This window comes from Delphinus delphis, chromosome 10, assembly GCF_949987515.2.
Source record: "Delphinus delphis chromosome 10, mDelDel1.2, whole genome shotgun sequence".
NCBI classification, from domain to species: Eukaryota; Metazoa; Chordata; class Mammalia; order Artiodactyla; family Delphinidae; genus Delphinus; species Delphinus delphis.
In genome coordinates this window covers 69,728,631-69,748,954 of record NC_082692.2, presented here as the reverse complement: position 1 = coordinate 69,748,954, position 20,324 = coordinate 69,728,631, and the positions used below count along the sequence as shown (strand labels likewise).

At 41.1% G+C, this 20,324-nt stretch overlaps 1 protein-coding gene across 1 annotated transcript in view; it reads right to left on the bottom strand.

Annotated features, from left to right (window-relative positions):
* CACNA2D3 (calcium voltage-gated channel auxiliary subunit alpha2delta 3) overlaps positions 1–20,324 on the bottom strand; it is a 784,136-nt gene that overhangs the window by 476,487 nt on the left and 287,325 nt on the right. The window contains exon 5 of the mRNA XM_060022702.1: positions 2,465–2,627. Coding sequence (XP_059878685.1) covers positions 2,465–2,627 — 163 coding nt within the window. The remainder of the gene's footprint in view (positions 1–2,464; positions 2,628–20,324) is intronic.

Below are 20,324 nucleotides of genomic sequence, written 5' to 3'. Positions count from 1 at the left end.
GTAGAATGAGACAGGAATTTTCCTGAAGTCCCCTGCTCTCTTCCTTGGGCAGCTACTCACTGCCTGGCAGAATCAAGACACAGTGCCTGGGGGTTTTAGCCCATGACCCACTGCCTGGCTGGGGGACCACTGTGTCTGAGTAGCGGTGGTAGGCAGACCTCATGAGGGGTGCTGAGGATGACGTTAAATAAAACTATCTACCTCTATGGCTCAAGAAATCTGACTATCTATTATGATTCTGCCTAGAGAGACTTGCAGTCTGTGTGATCAATGGCAGTGCTGGTCCCCTAGTGCTGCCACCACGGAAAGGTACAATTATGCCTTTAAAGCTCAAGGTGCAATTAAATCTCTATAATGGGGCTAATGGTTCAAGCAACCTTGAAGCAGTTGCCATATTTAAAAAGATCATTCTGAATTGTTTTATGTCTGGAATTGCTCTGTAAAATCTGAACTTTTCATCTTCCGTTGAGAATGTATTTAATGCTGAGAGAATGGTCTTTTTGCAGACACACTGCACAAAAGGGGGTTTCCTTCTCATCTGGCAGGATCTCCCTGGAGGACTAAACTCCACCGGACAAAGCTGAGCTCAGCCCTCTAAGGCTTGGGTTCTTAGGAATCTGCTTTCTGAGGAAGAGTCCAAAGTGAAGATTAGGTCACAGGATACAGTCCAATCCAGAGCTCACTAGGGGCAACTTGGACTGACATCACTTTCTCTGAGAGACAGAAAAGAAAAACATGTGGCAGCTCACAGGAGCAAGTGGTCAGGTCCCCTCCCTGGAGCTCCCACTGCCCCGGTCTTTCAGTAACTGTGGCCAGCAGGTGACACACGGTATCCTATGATCTCTTTTACCTGTCTGGTCCCTAAGTTCACTATGAACCTCTCAAGGAAGGGGCTGCATCTGGTTCACCACAGGGGACCCAGTAACCATCAGAATAATTAATGGATGGGGTGCTGCCTCACGGAACATTAAGGACGGGTAACAGGTCAACCACGAAAGGGAGACATTAGATATCCAGACCCAAAGGACAGGCACAAGAAGAACACTACAGAGATGGTGAGTTGGAAGCTCTTTAATCACTGACCAAGCTCTTTAAACAGTAACCTAGAACAATTCAGAAATGCAATTTATACTCACGTTATTTCCTGATAATAATGATAACTAAGATGCACTAGGCAGTTTCCACGAGCAACAGTTGTGCTGAAGATGCTTAGGCATCACTTCATATCCTCACAATAACCCCCTGAGGGAGGCAGTATTCTTATCCCTATTTTACAAAGAAGGAAACTGAGGCTCAGGGAGGAAAAGTTACTTGTTTAGGATTACAGAGCCAGCAAAAGGATGAGCAGGATTCAAGCCCAGAGCCTGTCTCATGACCACTGCTTTCCTGCCTGTGATACTGAAACTGGCCCCCAATATTTCTAAAACATCAATAGCGTATAATGGAGTAGATTTTTATTTTGAAGATGCCACAGCTTTCTAATTTATTTTTTGGGGAAGACAGCTCTTTGTTTAGGATCCTCCCAGGTATGACAAAGCAAAGCAAACTCCTACTCCATAATGGTGAGGATGAGGAAAGTAACGTCCTCAATTAAACCCTTTGTACTCATCATCTGTTTCATCCTCACAACCACCCCATGAGGTAGATGCGATTATTATCCACATCCTAGAATATAAGGAAATTAAGGTCTAAAGAGACAAGGTGGTCTCAGCCTTTCAAGGTCACAGCCAGTAAGAAATGGAACTCAGGATCTAATCAGAGGCCGTCTGCTGCCAGAGCCCAGTCCTTGGCTATTATAATCCCAATTCAAAGGGGCAGATGGGAATTTGGGGAAAAGAACTCTAGAATTCATGAGAACACTGGATTTGAGGAACACAAGCCTGAAAATAGGGAGCCTCATTAAGACTCATGCTGCTTTGTACTCTAAGACCACAAGTGATTCCATGGTAACCCTAGGAACTCCAGAACCCTCAGATACTATCACAAGGAATGGAGGAAGAAGAGAGAAGGCTCTGTACGCTAGCGCCTGCCGGTTCAATGCAGCTATCTGTTTTTGTAGATTAAATGTTTTCTTGGAACCAGCCAATTTACATATTATCTGCTGATTTACATATTACCTATGTATGCTTGCTTCTGTGCCAGAACAGCAGAGCTGAGTAGTTGCAACAGAGACTTTGTGGCCCACAAAGCCTAAGTAAGATATTTACTATCTGGCCCTTTAAAGAAAAAGTTTGCCAACCCCTGGACTACAAGTTAGAGGGCCTGATGCAAACAGGAGCCAGGAAAACAGCAAGCCCAGAGTGTCCAGGCAGAACAGGCACACACTTCACCTATCCAGCTGGTGCCTGACACACCCAGCTTATAACTGTTTTTCAAAAAAGCATGATATCCCAAACCAGCCAGCCCTGCCCCTCACGCCCTGCCCTCTCTACCCTCCAAAAGGAGCAGCAGCAGTGAGCCTTACCTTTGTTGTACATGTTCGTTGGCACTTGAACGTCACTCAGGCTGATGTTCACAGGCAAATTATTAAAATGGTCATTTGGGGCTAAGATGAATTCCTTCCCCAGCTCCAAAAAATTCCCATCTTTGTCCCTTTCATTTATCAGCACGGCATTGAAGTATTCATACTGAAAGAGAAAGTCAAAAAACATGACATGTGGCTTAGGGAAGAAGGCTGTGAACTCAGACAGACCTGGGTATGGTTGCGGGCGGTCTGTTCCCTACACTTGTGGATCCTGCTCTAGTCACGTAATCTGTAAGTCTTTCACACCGTCTACGGCTGCCTTTGTACAGGTGTGATAGCATCATATAACTATTTCCCAATGTCATTAAGTACTCTTGAAAAACATAAATTTAAGAAGCTGCTTAGTACTTCCTTATGTGAATATAGAGAAAACTGCCCCAAAACATTTTAATTCTTTAAAGTTTGAAGACAGACCCTGCCTTTATTCAGCCTACCTTTAAGTAGAAGGAGACTGGAAAACAACAAAAATTAAATAAATATATAATATATTAGATAGTCATACTTGTTGTTCTAAGTGCTTTCCATATGTTAACTTATTCAATTCTCCTAACGACTCTATAAAGTAGGTTTTATGAGTATTCTAACTTCACAAATGAGGAAATTGAGGTAGAGAGAATTTATGTACGCTGTCAAAGATTACACCACCAATAAGCAGAACCAGAATTAAAACACAGACAGTCTATTTCCAGAGCCTGTGCACTTAACTGCTGTGTAGTACTGCAAGATGGTAGATGGCAGGTGTGGTTGGAATTATCAGAGCAGGAATTTAAAACAACTGTAATTAATATACTAAGAGCACTAAAGGAAAAAGTAGAAAACAGGTAAGAGCAGACAGATAAGTAGAGAGACAAATATTCTAAGAGAAATAATCAAAAAGAAATGCTAGAAATCAAAAACACTATAATAGAAATGAAGAATGCCAATGGGTCATCACCGGCCTGGATACAGCTGAGGAAATAATCAGTGAGCCAGAAGCTACGTCAGTAGAAACTTCCCAAACTGAAAAGCAAAGAAAAAAATTAATGGGAAAAAAGGAATAGAATATTCAAAAATCACAGGACAATTACAAAAAGTATAACAGATACGTAGTGTAATGGGAATACCAGAGAAGAAAGACAAAAGGGAACAGAAGAAATATTTGAAGTAATATTTCCAAAATTAATGAATGACAAACCACAGATCCAAGAAGTCCACAGAAAATCAAGCACATGAATACTGAAAAAAAGAAAAAACTACACCTAGGCATGTCATATCCAAACTGCAAAAATCAAAGACAAAGAAAAAATCTTAAAGTAAGCCAAAAAGAGGAAAAAACCTTACCTACAGAGGAACAAGGACAACGATTACATCAGACTTCTGTTCAGAAAACATACAAGCAAGAAGAGAGTAGCACAAAATACGTAATGTTCAAAGAAAAGAACTACCGGGCTTCCCGGGTGGCTCAGTGGTTGGGAGTCCGCCTGCCAATGCAGGGGACACGGTTCGTGCCCCGGTCCGGGAAGATCCCACATGCTGCGGAGCGGCTGGGCCCGTGAGCCGTGGCTGCTGGGCCTGCGCGTCCGGAGCCTGTGCTCCGCGACGGGCGAGGCCGCAACAGTGAGAGGCCCACGTACCGCAAAAATAAAAAGAAAAGACCTACCAACCTGGAATTCTAGAATCTAGAAAAATTATCCTTCAAAAGTGAAAAAGAAATAAAGACTTCTTCAGACAAAAATTAAAGAAATTTGTTGCAAATAGACCTGCCTTGCAAAAAATGTTAAAATTTCATTAAAGGGAGGGAAAACTACACAGGTCAGAAACCCAGAAAAGAGTGTTACAACAGGAATAAATGAAAGTAAAATATTTAATTTTCTTATTCTTAACTGACCTGACAAATAGTTTGATCAAAATAATAATAGCAACAAATTGGATTATTATAGTTATGGATAAGTGAAATGAATAGCAGTGTTATACTACCCATGAAGTGGTACAAGATTATTTGACAGTGGACGTGAATTAGTTGTAAATGTATATTGCAAACTATAAAACAACCACTAAAAAAATTTTTAAAAGAAGTATAAATGCCAAGGAAGGAGAAAATACTACGTTATGTAATATGCTCAATTAAAACCAGAGAAGGCATAAAAAGAGTAGGAGACCAAAAAAAAAAACAAGGGCAATGAATAGAAAACAGTTATAAGTATGGTACATATTAATCCAACTATACCAATGCTCATTTTAAATGTGAACGGTCTAAATAGATTTAAACTGATGGTCACAATGGATAAAAAAGAAGAACCAACTATATGCTGTCTACAAGGAACTCACCTTAAATATAAAGAACAGGTCGATTAAAAGTAAAGGGATAGAAAAAGATACACTATGCTAACATTAATCAAAAGAAAGCCAGAGTGGCCATATTAATTTCAGAAAAAGCTGACTTCAAAGCGAGGAAAATTATCAGCAAAAAAGATTGGCATTACATAATGATAAAGGGGTTAATTCTCCAAGAAGACATAAAAATCTTTAATGTGTATGCACCTAATAACAGAATATTAAAGTATGTGAGGGAAAAAAATGATAGAACTACAAGAAGAAACAGATAACATGCTACTAAAGTTGAAGACTTCAGTACCCCTCTATCAGTAGCTGATAAATCCATCAGGCAGAATACTGGTAAGGATACAGTTTGAACTGAACAGCACAGCAACTGAATCTAATTGACTATAGACTAATTCATCCAACAACAGCAGAATATACATTTTTCTCAAGCTCACATGGAACAATCACCATGACAGACCACATTCTGGACCATAAAACACACCTTAACAAATTTAAAAGAATAGAAATCATACAAAATGTGCTCTCAGACCACATTGACATTAAACTAGAAGTCAATAACAGAAAGACAGCTGGACAAATCCCAAAATATTTGGAGATTAAACAACATATTTCTAAATAATACATGGGTCAAAGAATAAGTCTCAAGAGAAATTTTAAACTAAATTAAAATCAAAATATAACTTGTCAAAATTTGCAAGATGCAGCAAAAGCAGTGCTTACAGGGAAATTTACAGCATTCAATGGATGTACTGGAAAAGAAAAAAAGACCTAAAGTTAATCGGCTAAGCTTCTATTTTAGGAAACTAGAAAAAGAAAAGAAAATTGAATCCAAAGTAAGCAGAAGGGGAAAAAAACACTTTTTAGAAAATTTTGCTGAACAGAAATCAATGAAAATTGAAATCAGGAAATCAATGAAACTAAAAGTTGGTTCTTTGAAAAGATTCATTACAGTGAAAAGATATAAAGCAAAATCATCAAAGGAAAAGAGACGCATGTGGCAAAGTCCAGAGGAATCCAGATGTGAGCTTCCAAGATTTCTCTCCCAGCACAATTACATAAGATGTACAAATTCTTTCAGCAATGAATGGAGGACAACACATTTGAAAGGTTGCCTACCAGAGAGGCTCAACAAAGACTCAGTGCTGGGGCTTCCCTGGTGGTGCAGTGGTTAAGAATTTGCCTGCTAGTACAGTGGACACAGCTTCGAGCCCTGGTCCGGGAAGATCCCACATGCCGCAGAGCAACTAAGCCCGTGTGCCACAACTACTGAGCCTGTGCTCTAGAGCCCACAAGCCAAAACTACTGAAGCCTGCGCGCCTACAGCCCATGCTCTGCACCCAACAAGAGAAGCCACTGCAATGAGAAGCCCATGCACTGCAACGAAGAGTAGCCCCCGCTCGCCGCAACTAGAAAAAGCCCACGCACAGCAACGAAGCCCCAATGCAGGCAAAAATAAATAAATAAAATGAATTTATTTAAAAAAAAAAAAAAGGACTCAGTGCTAAGGATTTTTACTGGGTGTTGGTCATGTAGCAACACTAGTTACCAACTTAAGCTAATTGACTTTAAGGAATTCCACACCTAGCAACTATAGAGCACACATTCTCTTCCAGATCATAACAGTTGGGAATTCAGTATATGATAATGATACAAAAAATATCAATAACATCTAAGAAAAGATGATATCTAGAAGAATCTTAAAGATTTTGAAATTAAACAACACACTCCTTAATAATACATGTACCATGGAAGAAAATGACAGAAAAAGTTGTAAAATATTTTGAAATAAATGATAATAAAGAAATAAATATTTGTAAGATATAACTGAAACAGAAATTAGAGAAAAATTTATAGATTTTTAAGTTTATCATAGAAAAGGAGACATTTTTAAGATGAATAGTCTAAGATACTACCTTAAGAAGATAGAAAACAAGAACAAATAAAACTGAATGTTAAAAGAAGAAATAAAGTAGTCAAGATAGGGACTTCCCTGGTGGTGCAGTGATTAAGAATCTGCTTGGCAATGCAGGGGACACAGGTTCGATCCCTGGTCCGGGAAGATCTTACATGCCATGGAGTAACTAAGCCTGTGTGCCACAGTTACTGAGCCTGCACTCTAGAGCCCCCGAGCCACAACTACTGAGCCCACGTGCTGCAACTACTGAAGCCTGCATGCCTAGAGCCCGTGCTCCTCCACAAGAGAAGCTACTGCATGAGAAGCCTGTACACCACAATGAAGAGTAGTCCCCACTTGCCACAACTAGAGAAAGCCCACGTGCAGCAATGAAGACCAAATGCAGTCAAAAATAATAATAATAACAATAATAATAGAGATAAAAGCATAAACCAATAAAACAAAACAAATAACAGGGGAAAAAAATCAATGATATCAAAAATATAAAACCCGAGCTAGACTGATGAATAAAAAAGTAAGAAAGCACAAGATACTAGAGTCAGGAATGAAAGAGAAAACATTATTAAAGAGCTGACAGATAATGAAAAGATAAGAGAATAATATAAACAACTTTATACCAATATTTGACAATTTGAGTTAAACGTCAAATTCCTTGAATAACTGAAATTACCAAAATTGACACAAAAAGAAATATAAAATATGACTGGCCCTAAGTATACAAGAGAAATTGAATTCACAATTAATAGCCATGATAAAACAAACAACTCCACGTTCAGATGACTCAAATAATGAATTCTATCAAATACATAAGGAAAAAATACAAACAATCTTACATAAACTCTTACAAAAAATTAGAAGAAGGAATATGTCCCAACTTATTTTATGAGGGCAGCATAACACTGACACCAAACCCAAACAAGAACAATTTCTGGAAAAATTACATGCTAATATCACTCATTAATCTAGATCAGAAATCTTAACAAAATATCACATCAAATCCCCTATCATTAAAAGGACAATCCGTCATTACCAAGTTGTATTTATCCCAGGAATTCAAGGTTGGTTTAACATTTGAAAAATCAATCAACACGGTTCACCATATTAACAGAATTTTTTTAAAAAATTCATATGACCGGGCTTCCCTGGTGGCACAGTGGTTGGGAGTCTGCCTGCCGATGCAGGGGACACGGGTTCATGCCCCGGTCCGGGAAGATCCCACATGCTGCGGAGCGGCTGGCCCCGTGAGCCATGGCCGCTAAGCCTGCGCGTCCAGAGCCTGTGCTCCGCAAGGGGAGAGGCCACAACAGTGAGAGGCCCACGTACCGCAAAAAAAAAAAAAAAAAAAAAAATCATATGACCAAATAAATGCAGAAAACATATTTGAAAGAATCCAACTTTTGTTCATCATAAAAACTATCAGGAAATTTAAAATAAGATAAAAAGTCCTCAACCTGATAAAGAGCAACTATGTAAAACCTACGGCTAACATTATATTCATGACAAAACACTGAATATTTTTCTCCTAAGATCAGTAACGAGGCAATTATGTCTTATCACTTCAATTCAACATTGTACAGGTGGTTCTGGCAAATGCAGTAAATTGCATGAATGAATGAGTAAATGAGTGAATGAATGCCATACATATTGGAAAGGGAAAAAGCTATCTTTTTCTGCAGACAACATGACTTTCTATGTAGAAAACCCTAAAGAATGCACATAATCTACTGTAACTATTGAGTTTAGCAAGGTCACAGGATATAAGATCAATATACCAAAATCAATTATATTTCGTTGTACTAACAAAGAACAACTGGAAGAACGATAGCATTTACAATAGCATAAAAAGCTTGACATACTTAGGTATGAATTTTTAAAAACATGTGTGATACCTGTAAGCTGAAAACTACAAAATATTTCTGGGAGAAATTAAAGAAGCCTTAAATAAATAGAGAGAGATACCTTGTGCTTAAGGATTGGAAAACTCAGTATTAACATGTTAATTCTTCCCAAATTGATCTAAAACTCCAAAGAAATCTCAATCAAAATCTCAACAGGCTGTTTGTAGGAATTGCTGAGTTAATTGTAATTTTAAAGAGAAATGAAAAGGATCTAGAATATCAAAAACAATTTTTAAAAAGAAGAAAAAGGTCCAATGACTCACATTTCCTGAATTTAAGTCTTACTCTAAACTTAATTAATCAAAATGGTGTGGTATTGGCATTAAAGCAGACAAACAGGTCAACGGAGCTAAAGAGAGTCCAGAAATAAAGCCGCACAGATACAGTCAACCGATTTTCAATAAAGGTGCTTAGATAATTCAATGGGGAAAGTATTTTCAACAAATTGTGGTGGAACATATGACTAACCATATGAAAACAACATCCTCAACCCCTAATTCACAACATACACATATTCATTCAAGATGGCTGAAAGACTTAAATGAAAAAGCTAAATCTATAATATTTAAAAATACAAAAAATGATGAATAACTTCTACTGCCTTCAGGTAAGCAACGATTTCTTAGGTTATGGAAAACACAATTTTTAAAACTGATAATTTGGACTTTATGAAAACTGAAAACTTCTGATCATCAAATTCACTATTAATAAAACAAATAGTAAAGCCATCATTGAGGAAAAAGTATTCATAATACATACATCTGACAAATAACTTGTACCAGAATACGTAAAGAACTCCTGTAACACAACTTAAAACACGAATTAAAATATAGGCAAAAGATTTGAACAGACACTTTACAAAGGAAAGTATACAAATGGCCAATATACAAACCAAAAAGTGTTCAACGTCATTAATCAGAGAAGTGCAAAATAAAACTCCATCATTGCTCCAAAATGCAATTTTACACCCACTAGCTAATACTAAATTTTCTGAAAATACTAAATGTTGGCAAGGATGTGGAATAACCAGAAATCCCATACATTGCTCGTGGAAATATAAAACCTTTCAAACCCTTCAGAAAACCATTCACAGCTTCTTGTGAAGTTAAACATGTATCTACCATATGATCCAGCAAATTCTACTCCTAGGTATTTATTTAAGAGAAATGAAAACATAAATTAACAAAAAAGCCCAGCCTGCTTGGTTAAGGCCAGTGCCATTATGGTTCACTCATAGGCTCTCCAGAGACAGCTTCAAAACTGCCATTTAATTGAATAACCTGCACAACCCAGAATGCAACTGAAAGAAGGATGAAAACATAAGCAGGATTTTGCTCAATGGTGCCCATCCTTCACCGCAGACGACTGTGTGTTCTGCTCCTCCCTAAATCCATTTGTCCATTCTGTATTGATTTTGAAAAGGCTGACTCAGTGCAAACAAGAAGAATCACTTCTCGGTCCTTGGAATTCATTGCTGTAATTATGAGGCTCAGTAACTTTGTCCATAGGAGAGAGGAAGAGATGTGTTAAGTCTAAGTCACCTCAGTATTTCTGAGTCCATGTCACCCAGGAGGTGGGAGTAAATTGTTCTTTTTTGAGTATATGTGATCACCTACCAAGTGTGATGGGGCACAAAGGAAACTAATCCAAGGGAGGAAATGTGGCAAAGAAAACACCAGGAACAAAATGGTAGGTGTGCTGTTTCCCCAAACCTGGCTTGGCACCAACTCAGGATGAAGTAGTCCAATGAGTAAGTGTCTAAAAGTGACTCAGTGGGGCAGGGGTAGGAACATGTTTTCTGTGAAGGGTCAGACAGTCATACTTTAGGCTTTGCATGTTAGAGTCTTTGTCACAACTCCTCTACACTACTGTTGTAGCACAACAGTGGCCAGACAGTACATAAAATAATGGGCCTGGCTGTGCTCCAGTCAAACTTTATTTACCAAAGATTTACAAAATTACAAAAAGGATCTGGCCTGTGGACTGTAGTTTCTCAACCCCTGCAGGAGGGTGTTATGAGATTTTCAAGAGACAGAAATATAAAAAACCTCTGGCTGGAAGGAATCAAGCATTACTTTCATTAAGAAGTATTTGAACACAATACTAAACAAGAAAAACAAAGTTGGAGGACTTCAACACTACCTGTAAAGCTACAGCAATAATGACAGTGCTGTACTGGTAAAAGAATAAACAGATCAGTGGAACAGAAGAGAGAGCCCAGAAATAGACACTCCCATAAATATTGATACAGTCAACTTATCTTGGACAAAGGAGCAGATAGTCTCTTTAACAAATGGTGCTGGAACAACTGGACATCCACATGAAAAAAAAATGAATCTAAACAAAAACCTTATACCCTTCAAATTTAACTCAGAATGGATCATAGACCTAAATATAAAATGCAAAACTATAAAACTCCTAGAAAATAACATGAGAGAAAACTTAGATGACCTTGGGTATGGTGATGCCTTTTTAGATACAACACCAAAGACATGATTCATGAAAGAAATAACTGATAAACTGGGTTTCATTAAAATTAAAAACTTCTGCTCTGTGAAAGATAATACCAAGAGAATTAGAAGAGAGGCCACAGACTGGGAGGAACCATTTGTAAAAGACACATGTGGTAAAGGACTGTGATCCAGAATATACAAAGAACTCTTAAAACTTAACAAGAAAAATAACAATTTGATTAAACAATGGGCTAAAAAGACCTGAACAGACATCTCACCAAAGAAGTTATACAGATGGCAAGTAAGCATAAGAAAAGATGCTCCACATTATATGTCATTAGGGAAATGCAAATTAAAACAACAATGAAATACCACCGATTAGAATGGCTGAAATCTGGAACACTGACAACACCAAATGCTGGCAAAGACTTAGAGGAATAGGAATTCTCATTTATTGCTGGTGGGTATGCAAAATGGTACAGTCACTTTGGAAGACAGTTTGGCAGTTTTTTATAAAACTAAACACACTTTTACCATTCCAGCAATCATACTCCTTGGCATTTAGAGTTGAAAACTTATGTCCATACAAAAACCTGAAAACAGATGTTTATAGCAGCTTTATTCATAATTGCCAAAACTTGGAAGCAACCAAGATGTTCTTCAATAGGTGAATGTGTAAATAAACTGTGGTAGAGACAGACAATGGAATATTACTCAGTGCTAAAAAAAAAAAAAAAATCTATCAAGCCATGAAAAGACATGGAGGAACCTAAATGCATATTACTAAGTGAAAGAAGCCAATCTGAGAAGGCTACTGTATGATTCCAACTATATGACACTCTGGAAAAGGCAAAACCGTGGAGACAATAAAAAGATCAGTGTTTGCCAGGGGTGGTGGGGAGAGGAATAAATTGGCAGAGCAGAGAGGTTTTATTTTTTTAGAACCATGAAAATAGTCTGTATATTAGTGATAATGATATTGATTATAATGATGAATACTTGTCATTATACATTTGTCCAAACCCACAGAATATAAAACACCAAGAGTGAACCCTAAGGTAAATTATGGACTTTGGGTGATTATGTGTCAATGTAGGTTCATCCTTGATATAAAAAAAAGTACCATTCTGGTGAGTGATGTTGATAATGTGGGAGGCTATGCATGTGTAGAAGCGTATGGAAAAACTCTGTACCTTCCTCTGAATTTTGTTGTAAACCTAAAACTGCTCTAAAAAAAATAAAGTCTCTTTAAAAAAAGTTTTTGAGTAGCATCTCCCTACATATTTATAACTCATGTGTACTACCTACCATTATACTAACATGTGCACATTATACTATAAAAATTATAATAGAAATTACAGTGAATAGAAATAAAAGCAATGTATTCTTCTTGGGCATCCCAGTGGCTCATTGTACCCCTGGGTGCAGCACTTCTCTGCAGCGTCCCAAAGCAGCATTTCCAAAGTATATGATCTGTGTAAGAGAAAGTCATTCCATGGAATACTGATAAGGAATAATTTTTCTGAATGTGTGTCATGGTGAACAAAGTTTGGGGAAGAAGCTGGGGTTTTAGAAAAGGCAAAGAGATTTTTCATTTCAGGAATTCTCAAGGCGTTTAATTCATTTAGAGAGTACTCTATGTGCACTTTGAATGTCTTGGGGGAGGGGTGTTATATACAGCCTTCCTCAAATATAGCTGATCATGCAGTTGTCCTTCTCAGCATTTACCGTAGGGGCCACATGACAAATACTCACGTGATTGCTTTATCAATGCAACTCCCCCATGAGACTAGTTCTGCAACTACAAGAATTGTGTCTCTCTTTACTCACTGTTGTTATCTCCAGCCCCTGGCATTTATTGGTTGCCTAACTGATGAAAGGACCAATGTCCAAATCCTTATGGTTACCAGGTCTCTCACCTGAGCTGCATTTCCACAGACCTGTATTCAGAGTCAACTCTTCAAGGTCCTATGGCAGCAGGGAAAGTTCTCAGCAGGTTAGGAAGATCATGCTGTAAGCAGTGTCTCCTATGGCCTGGAGAAGGAAAGCTGTAGGAGACGAAGGTCATACTGCTTTATGGCCTCTGTCACAAATCCAGACAGAAGACTGTGTCCAGAGTATGGGGTAAAGGTGACTCCAGAAGCTCCTGGAATTTCTGGTCTGTGCTAATCACCTTAAGATGAAGAATACAAGGCAGGAGCTCTGTGATACCTCCATGACCCTGTGGCTCCCAAGAGCCACCTGGGCATCCCCCTGCCATGGACTCCCTCTCCTTCAACACCACTGTCACAGAACATGTCAGTCTTCAGTTCTTTCTTTCTTTCTTTCTTTCTTTGGCTGCACTGGGTCTTTGTTGCTGCGCACAGGCTTTCTCTAGCTGCTGCGAGCGGGGGCTACTCTTTGTTGTGGTGCGCAGGCTTCTCTTTGCAGTGGCTTCTCTTGTTGCAGAGCATGGGCTTCAGTAGTTGTGGCGTGTGGGCTCAGTAGTTGTGGCTCACAGGCTCTAGAGCACAGGCTCAGTAGTTGTAGCACACGGGCTTAGCTGCTCCACGGCATGTGGGATCTTCCTGGACCAGGGCTTGAACCCATGTCCTCTGCATTGGCTGGCAGATTCTTAACCACTGTGCCACCAGGGAAGTCTCAGTCTTTAGTTTTGATAGGGATGCCATCAAGGAAAAGAATTCATTGCTCCACCCCTCCACCAACTGTAGAATCCAACTGCTCAGGTTTTCTCACTGACTCAGCTAAGACTCCTATCACCAAGTAGGGTAAAGCTTCAGATTCAACAGGAAATATCAAGAGATGACAAAAAGGCTTCAGTCTGTGTGCCCTCTCTAACTGATTGGTGTGACTGCCTATATGTGTTAAGAAGGCTTCTGAGGTAGTATCTCAACCCAAGGAATGAATGTATGCTTTCCTTTTAATGGTGGCTCAGCCTCTCCCACACCATCCACATCCTTGAAAACGCATTACTGCCTGGTTTAGCAGTTGGCAAACTGTTTCTGTAAAGAGCTAGATAGTAAATATTTTAGGTTCTGCAGGTGAGACACGTTCTTTTGCGACATTCAATTCTGCTGTTTTAGCAAAAGTAGCCAAAACATAAAAAAATGGGTGTGACTGTGTTCTAATAAAACTTTATTTACAAAAACAGGGAGCTGGCAGAAAATGCCTGCAGACCTTTGTTTCCTGAATCCTGTCCTAATTCTCTCTTTAACTCTTTACAGGTGAGAGGCACCTAATCACAATGTCTTCAGGCAGTACTTCTCAACTCAGGCTTCAGAGCTTTTCAACATCCAGATGCCCAAGCCAAACCTCAGAACAATTAAATCCGAATCCCAAGGTACTATTTTTTCAGCCTCCCTCAGTTATTCCAATGAGCAGCCCAGGCCAGAGGCACTATTTCCAAGGGCAACTTCTGCTTCCCCTTCCTGCCGGGTAAGCTGCAGAACAGAACTGCAAGGCACCACCACAGAGGGCCTGCTTCATGGGTGGAAAGTAACTGCTCCACACATTTTGGCTTTAATGAAATCCTGCCTGTAAAGTTATCTAATTGTTTCCTGTGTGTGTGTGTGTGGTGGAACCAACCAACTGTGAACTCCCCAGGAGGTGGGCCTGTGCTTCTCTGCTCACTTATTCCCAACGGAACCCAAAGACAACTCTGACTTGGGAAATATAGCCCAAGGGTTGGACCCAGAACACAAAGACACTTACTAAGCACCCATTCAGTAAGTAACTAGATTGGTCAGGGTTCTCCAGAGAAACAGAACAGGGAGGCAGGGAAAGAGAGAGGTATTGATTATTGATTAGAGGAACTGGCTCATTTGATTTCAGGGACTGCCAAAGTCAACATCTGTAGGGTGGGCTTCCCTGGTGGCACAGTGGTTGAGAGTCCACCTGCCAATGCAGGGGACACAGGTTCATGCCCCGGTCTGAGAAGATCCCACCATGCCGCGGAGCGGCTGGGCCCGTGAGCCATGGCAGCTGAGCCTGCACGTCCGGAGTCTGTGCTCCGCAACGGGAGAGGCCACAACAGTGTCAGGCCCGCGTACCACCCCCCCCAAAAAAAAAAAATCTGTAGGGTAAGCTGGCAGACTGAAAATTCAGGTAAAAGATAACACGGCAGTCTTGAGTCCAATTCCACAAGGCAGGCCAGGCAGGCTGGTAACTCAGGCAGGGTTTTCATGCTACAATCTCAAGACAGAATTGCTTCTTCCTTAGGGAATCTGTCTTTGCTCGTAAAGCCTTCAGCTGATTGGACGATGATCATTATGGCGAATGATCTACTTTACTCAAAGTCTACTGCTTGTTTGGTCAAACACCAGTTTTGATGTAGCCATGTAAAGGTATTTTTTAGATGTGTGTCTAAAAAATACCTTTACATGGCTACATCAAAACTGGTGTTTGACCAAACAACTGGGCACCATGGCGTCATCAAGCCGACACATAAAACTGACCATCACAGTGACTGTCCCCTATCAGTGGACTGTGGCCTGCCATTGGGCTCAGGCCGTCTCCTCATGCCCTGCCATCTACCCAGGCAGCAGCCAGAGTGATGGTTTAGAAACATGAAATGGACTGTGTGTCATTCCCCAGTGGTTTCCTGCCACCCTCAGAATAAACCCTTCCCCAGGCTTTGAAAGACTGTGGTCCGGCTGTGCCCCACCTTACCCAGTTGGTCTCCTCCACTGACCAGCCTCTCACTTTATGCCAGCCTCACTGCCCTCTTGCTACTATTTGAACAACAAGCTTGTTTCTACTTTGCCCCAGTCTCCATCCCTTCCAAGCAGTCTAGACCAGTACCCTGGGATTGCCTGAGACAGTCACTCCCTCAGTCTTTACAACAAACTCTGCTATTGGCCCAAGTAGGTTTCTGTCACGGGTGAGCACTGAGTCCTAACCAGTACACTCATCACATTCTGATGGTGAAGGACCTCCAGGAACCTCTCAGGAAGACTTGCCTTCAGCATCCCAGGCCCCATGTGGGCACGTGCCTCCAGCCTAAGTGGGTCCTTGTCCTTAAGAACATCCCCACCTAGCTCTATTACTGGCTTCAATCTCTACCAACCCAGTCCTTTGGACCAATTATCACCCATATTTCTCTTCCTGACCTTTTTGTGCCTCAATTTCCTCACCTATAAAGTGAAGCAACTATGAACTCTTCACTGCTGCATGTTAAGCTCCCCTCACAGTGTCCAGCACAGGTAGGAACTCAATATAGGGCAGGTTAAGGGCTCAATCCCAGCTGCAAGGCCCAGGGCTCTCCCATCTCCCAGAAGCCTTTCTCCTTCCCTGTTACCCTGCTTCCTCTGATCTCCTCTCCCCTCAGGAAATCAGTGGGTTTTGGGGCCCTTTTCATCATGGTATTCGTTCCCCTGGAAACCCTTAGAGGGTTTGTTTTGGATGGTAAGCCCGCTAAGACAAGAAGGCATCCACATGTCCCTGGATTTCAGGAGGACTGGTCCATCCCAGAGACACCATGCCTTTCTCATCTCCACATCCCTGGCACCAAGCACAGTGCCTGGAGGTCTTTGTCAGGTGATGGGACAAATGAATGGATACATGACTCCTTGTCTGTACCACTTAGGGAGACATTTTCATGTTTCACCACCAGCTGGGGAGAGTCTTCCCACTCCTTGCCCAGAAGTTAGTTCCAAGCCAAGGGAGGAATCTGGGTGGGCCTCCTGATTTCCATCACGGTGCCTCCCTCTGCCTGGGTTTCACCCTGAACAGGATTCCATTCATGAAGCACAAAAACAGTCAGTATGGCAACAAGAGGAGGGGTTTGGGAGCCAGATGCCAAGGATGGAAACTATGCTTGCTTCCTAATGGCACCCTCATGTCTCTGTGACTCAGTTTCTTTCTCTGTGAAAAGGGGATGGAGATACCTACCCTTCTAGGTCGTTTGGAGAACTGAATGGGGTAAATGTACAAAAGCAATGGGCATAGTGCCCAGAGCAGCCTCTTAATATGTTCTGGTTCTTTCCTCTTGTCCTTTTTTTTTCCTCCTTCCCTGCTCTGGGATGATGGCCAGCGTTTTACAACTTAGATTAAAAAATAAAATTAATAGGAATATTAGTTCCAAATGAGCCAAGCAATACCAAACTCCCTATGCATGTGTATCCTGTGGGGAAGTGACACAGATTGCTACTCACCCATGTCCCTCTCCAAAGGTCTAGTGCTATCCAGTTACTACTTAGTAATCGCATTTTCCCCTCATATGTGAAAATTGATTTTTTAATGATCTGTTCCAGAATATTTATATATATTAACTCATTTATAATTCCCCAAGTGTCACAGTTCCTTTAAAAAACCAGATAATGAATATCCCTCTCCCAGCCATCTGGAATCTCTGGCCTCTGAGAATACTCAAGTACGAGTATTAAAGGCCTACTTAACAAGCTACTTATGTAGGCCTCAGACTGCAGCTCACTGCAATGCTAGCTAGCCATTGGCATTTCATTTTAAGAGCTGTGGAGTGGAATGCTTAACTCCAGCATGCTGGGTTCTGGGTTCAAATCCATAAAATGGGATCACAACCACCCCCATAACAGTGGAGTCATCATAAGGAATAAATAGATAAGGGAAAGAGAAAAGAAAGAAAGGAAGGAAGGAAGGAAGGAAGGGAGGGAGGAGAGGGAGGAAGAAAGAGAGAGAGAGAGAAAGAGAGAGAGAGGGAGGGAGGGAGAGAGAAAAAAGAAGGAAGGAAGGAAAGAAAGAAAGGAAGGACGGAAGGATGGAAGGAAGAAGAAAGGAAAGAAGGAAAGAAAGGAAAGAAGGAAGAAAGAAAGAAAAAGAAAGAAGGGAAGGAAGGAAGGAAGGAAGAAAAAGAAAGAGAGAAAGAAAGAAAGAAAGAAAGGAAGAAAAAGAAAGAAAGAAAGAAAGAAAGAAAGAAAGAAAGAAAGAAAGAAAGAAGGAAAGAGAGAGAAAGAAAGAAAGTCACTACTGAGGTGGTCACTACTGAGGTGGAGCTAACTGGCATACAGATGGCAGAGGGAAACGTTTCAAAAGACAAAGCAAGAATACATCATCTCCCACTCACCAGTGGGGGCTTCCTCAGCACCCCCTTTGCCCACCCCCTACCTAGCACCGTGTCACCTCCATTCCCTCCACCCAGCCTCACTGGTCTCTGTTTTTCCCTCCACTGCTCCTTGATCCTCAGTCCTTGTGACCTCCGCCCATGCTGCTCCCTCCCACCAGAACACTTTCTCCACCTGTCACCTACAGAATCCTCATTCCTCCTTAAATCCAGCCCAATTATCACATCCTCAGGGCAGTCACCTCTGACTTTCTGGACTGGGGACATCCCTATCAGGCGCTCTTGAAGTCTCACGGGACTCTGGTGCGGAGCACTTAATTGCAGTGGTCATCACACACTTATCTGATTATTTGATTGACACGGCCTCCACTCTACAGTGTGACATATGTTTTCAGGGATCATAGCTGTTTCTTCTTGTGCCAATTTAATCCCAGCACCTAATACAATACCTAGCACAGAACAGGTATTCAATAAAGATAAATGAAGGAATATGAAGGGGAAGATATCTCACTGCAGCAGTGCCTGGCACTAGTTCCCAAGACATGGTGGGAACTCAGAGGGGCTGAGGGCAGCCAACAGTGAGCCAAGCTGTGGCCCAGAGAGAGGGGTCTGAGGGTCCAGGCTCCTCTGTGGCTTATCTGGTTGACTGCTCAGTCTACCACTAGGATAGGGGACCTCTCAAGGCACCTGGGAACCCCTCTGTAGTCGCCAGACACATGGACACCCCAGCCTGCCTGGGCCTTCCATCAATCTTTTCATTAATCAAATGATTTCTGAAAGCCTTCTAGGTGCTACTTTTAACCTTGCCACCCAACATCCCCACCTGCAGCTGAAATGATTATTCGGAAATTAAATAAAGCTGTCACTACCCTGCTTAGACAATGGCTTCTCATTGGCATACAATAAACCCCAAGGCTATACCTGATCTAGTTCTTTCTTGCCTCTCGAACTCAATCAGACACACGGGCCATCTTTGGATCTTCACACAGGCCAAGCTCATTTCCATCTCAGGGTCTTTGTATTTACTGTTCACTCTGCCTGGAATGTTATTCCTCAAGAACTTTACATGGTGGCTTTAGGTCTGAGCATAAACACCACCTTTGCCACAAGGCCTGCTCTAAACACCCCCACATATATCCTTCTCAGTCACTGTCAAGCCCAGTATAACAGAACTTTGTGCAATAATAGTCCTCTTCTATGTCTGCACTGTCTAATGCAGTAGCCACCAGCCACTCGTGGTTATTGAGCACATGAAATGTCACTAGAGTGACTGACGTTTTAATTTGATTTCATTTTAATAAATTTAAATTTAAATAACTACACATGGCTAGTGGCTACCATACTGGACACCAGGCCCAATACCCTGTTGTATTTTCTTTATTGTACTCAATATCTGAATTTTTTTGTTCATAAATTTATGCCAATCTTCTCCCATTAGAATCTGAGCTTCATATAAGACAGACACTTTTGCTGTCTTCATAGCTGGAACCCCAGTGCCTACAACAGTGCCTGGCTGTTAGGAGTCACACAAATGTGTTTTATATAGGCATGCTTGTACCCAAAAAGGTGCTGATACAATTATCCTCATAACACCCATCCAAGAGTAGCGGTTTTCACCCCAGCATTTGTGCCCCAAGCAATTGTGAGATGTGTCACACTTGTTACTGCTAACCGTGGAAGTATTCACATTTGCAAAGGACTATATTTTTCTAATTCATTAGAGTAGATTTAAGGTTATCTGAATAATAAGCTCATACCTAATCATCTGTATCCAGACTGATTTTCTTGAGTGGGAGGGAGAGTAGGTGACTAACAGCTGGAAGAGAAAAATTGCATATGGGAGTCTGTCACACATGAGCATCATCAGTTATTTCCACTCAAGAAAAAAACAGCAAATATTGGTGAATAATATTGGTTTGGTCTGCTCAGCATCTCTTCTCCCTTGTTTGGTAATGGAACCCCAACAGGCCCATACAGGGGAAGATGTCAATCAAGGAGGGGCGGGGGCTGTCAATCAAGGCGGCCCTGTCAGCCACACTCCAGCATGTGACCCAGGCTGGCCAATCAGAGTCCTTTGTCAGGCAATGCTGTGAATGTTGGGAGAGATTCCTGCACTTTTGGTCAAGGGTCACAAGTTACAATGTTCCTGCTTTGGGCTGCCAATGGCCATCTTGCC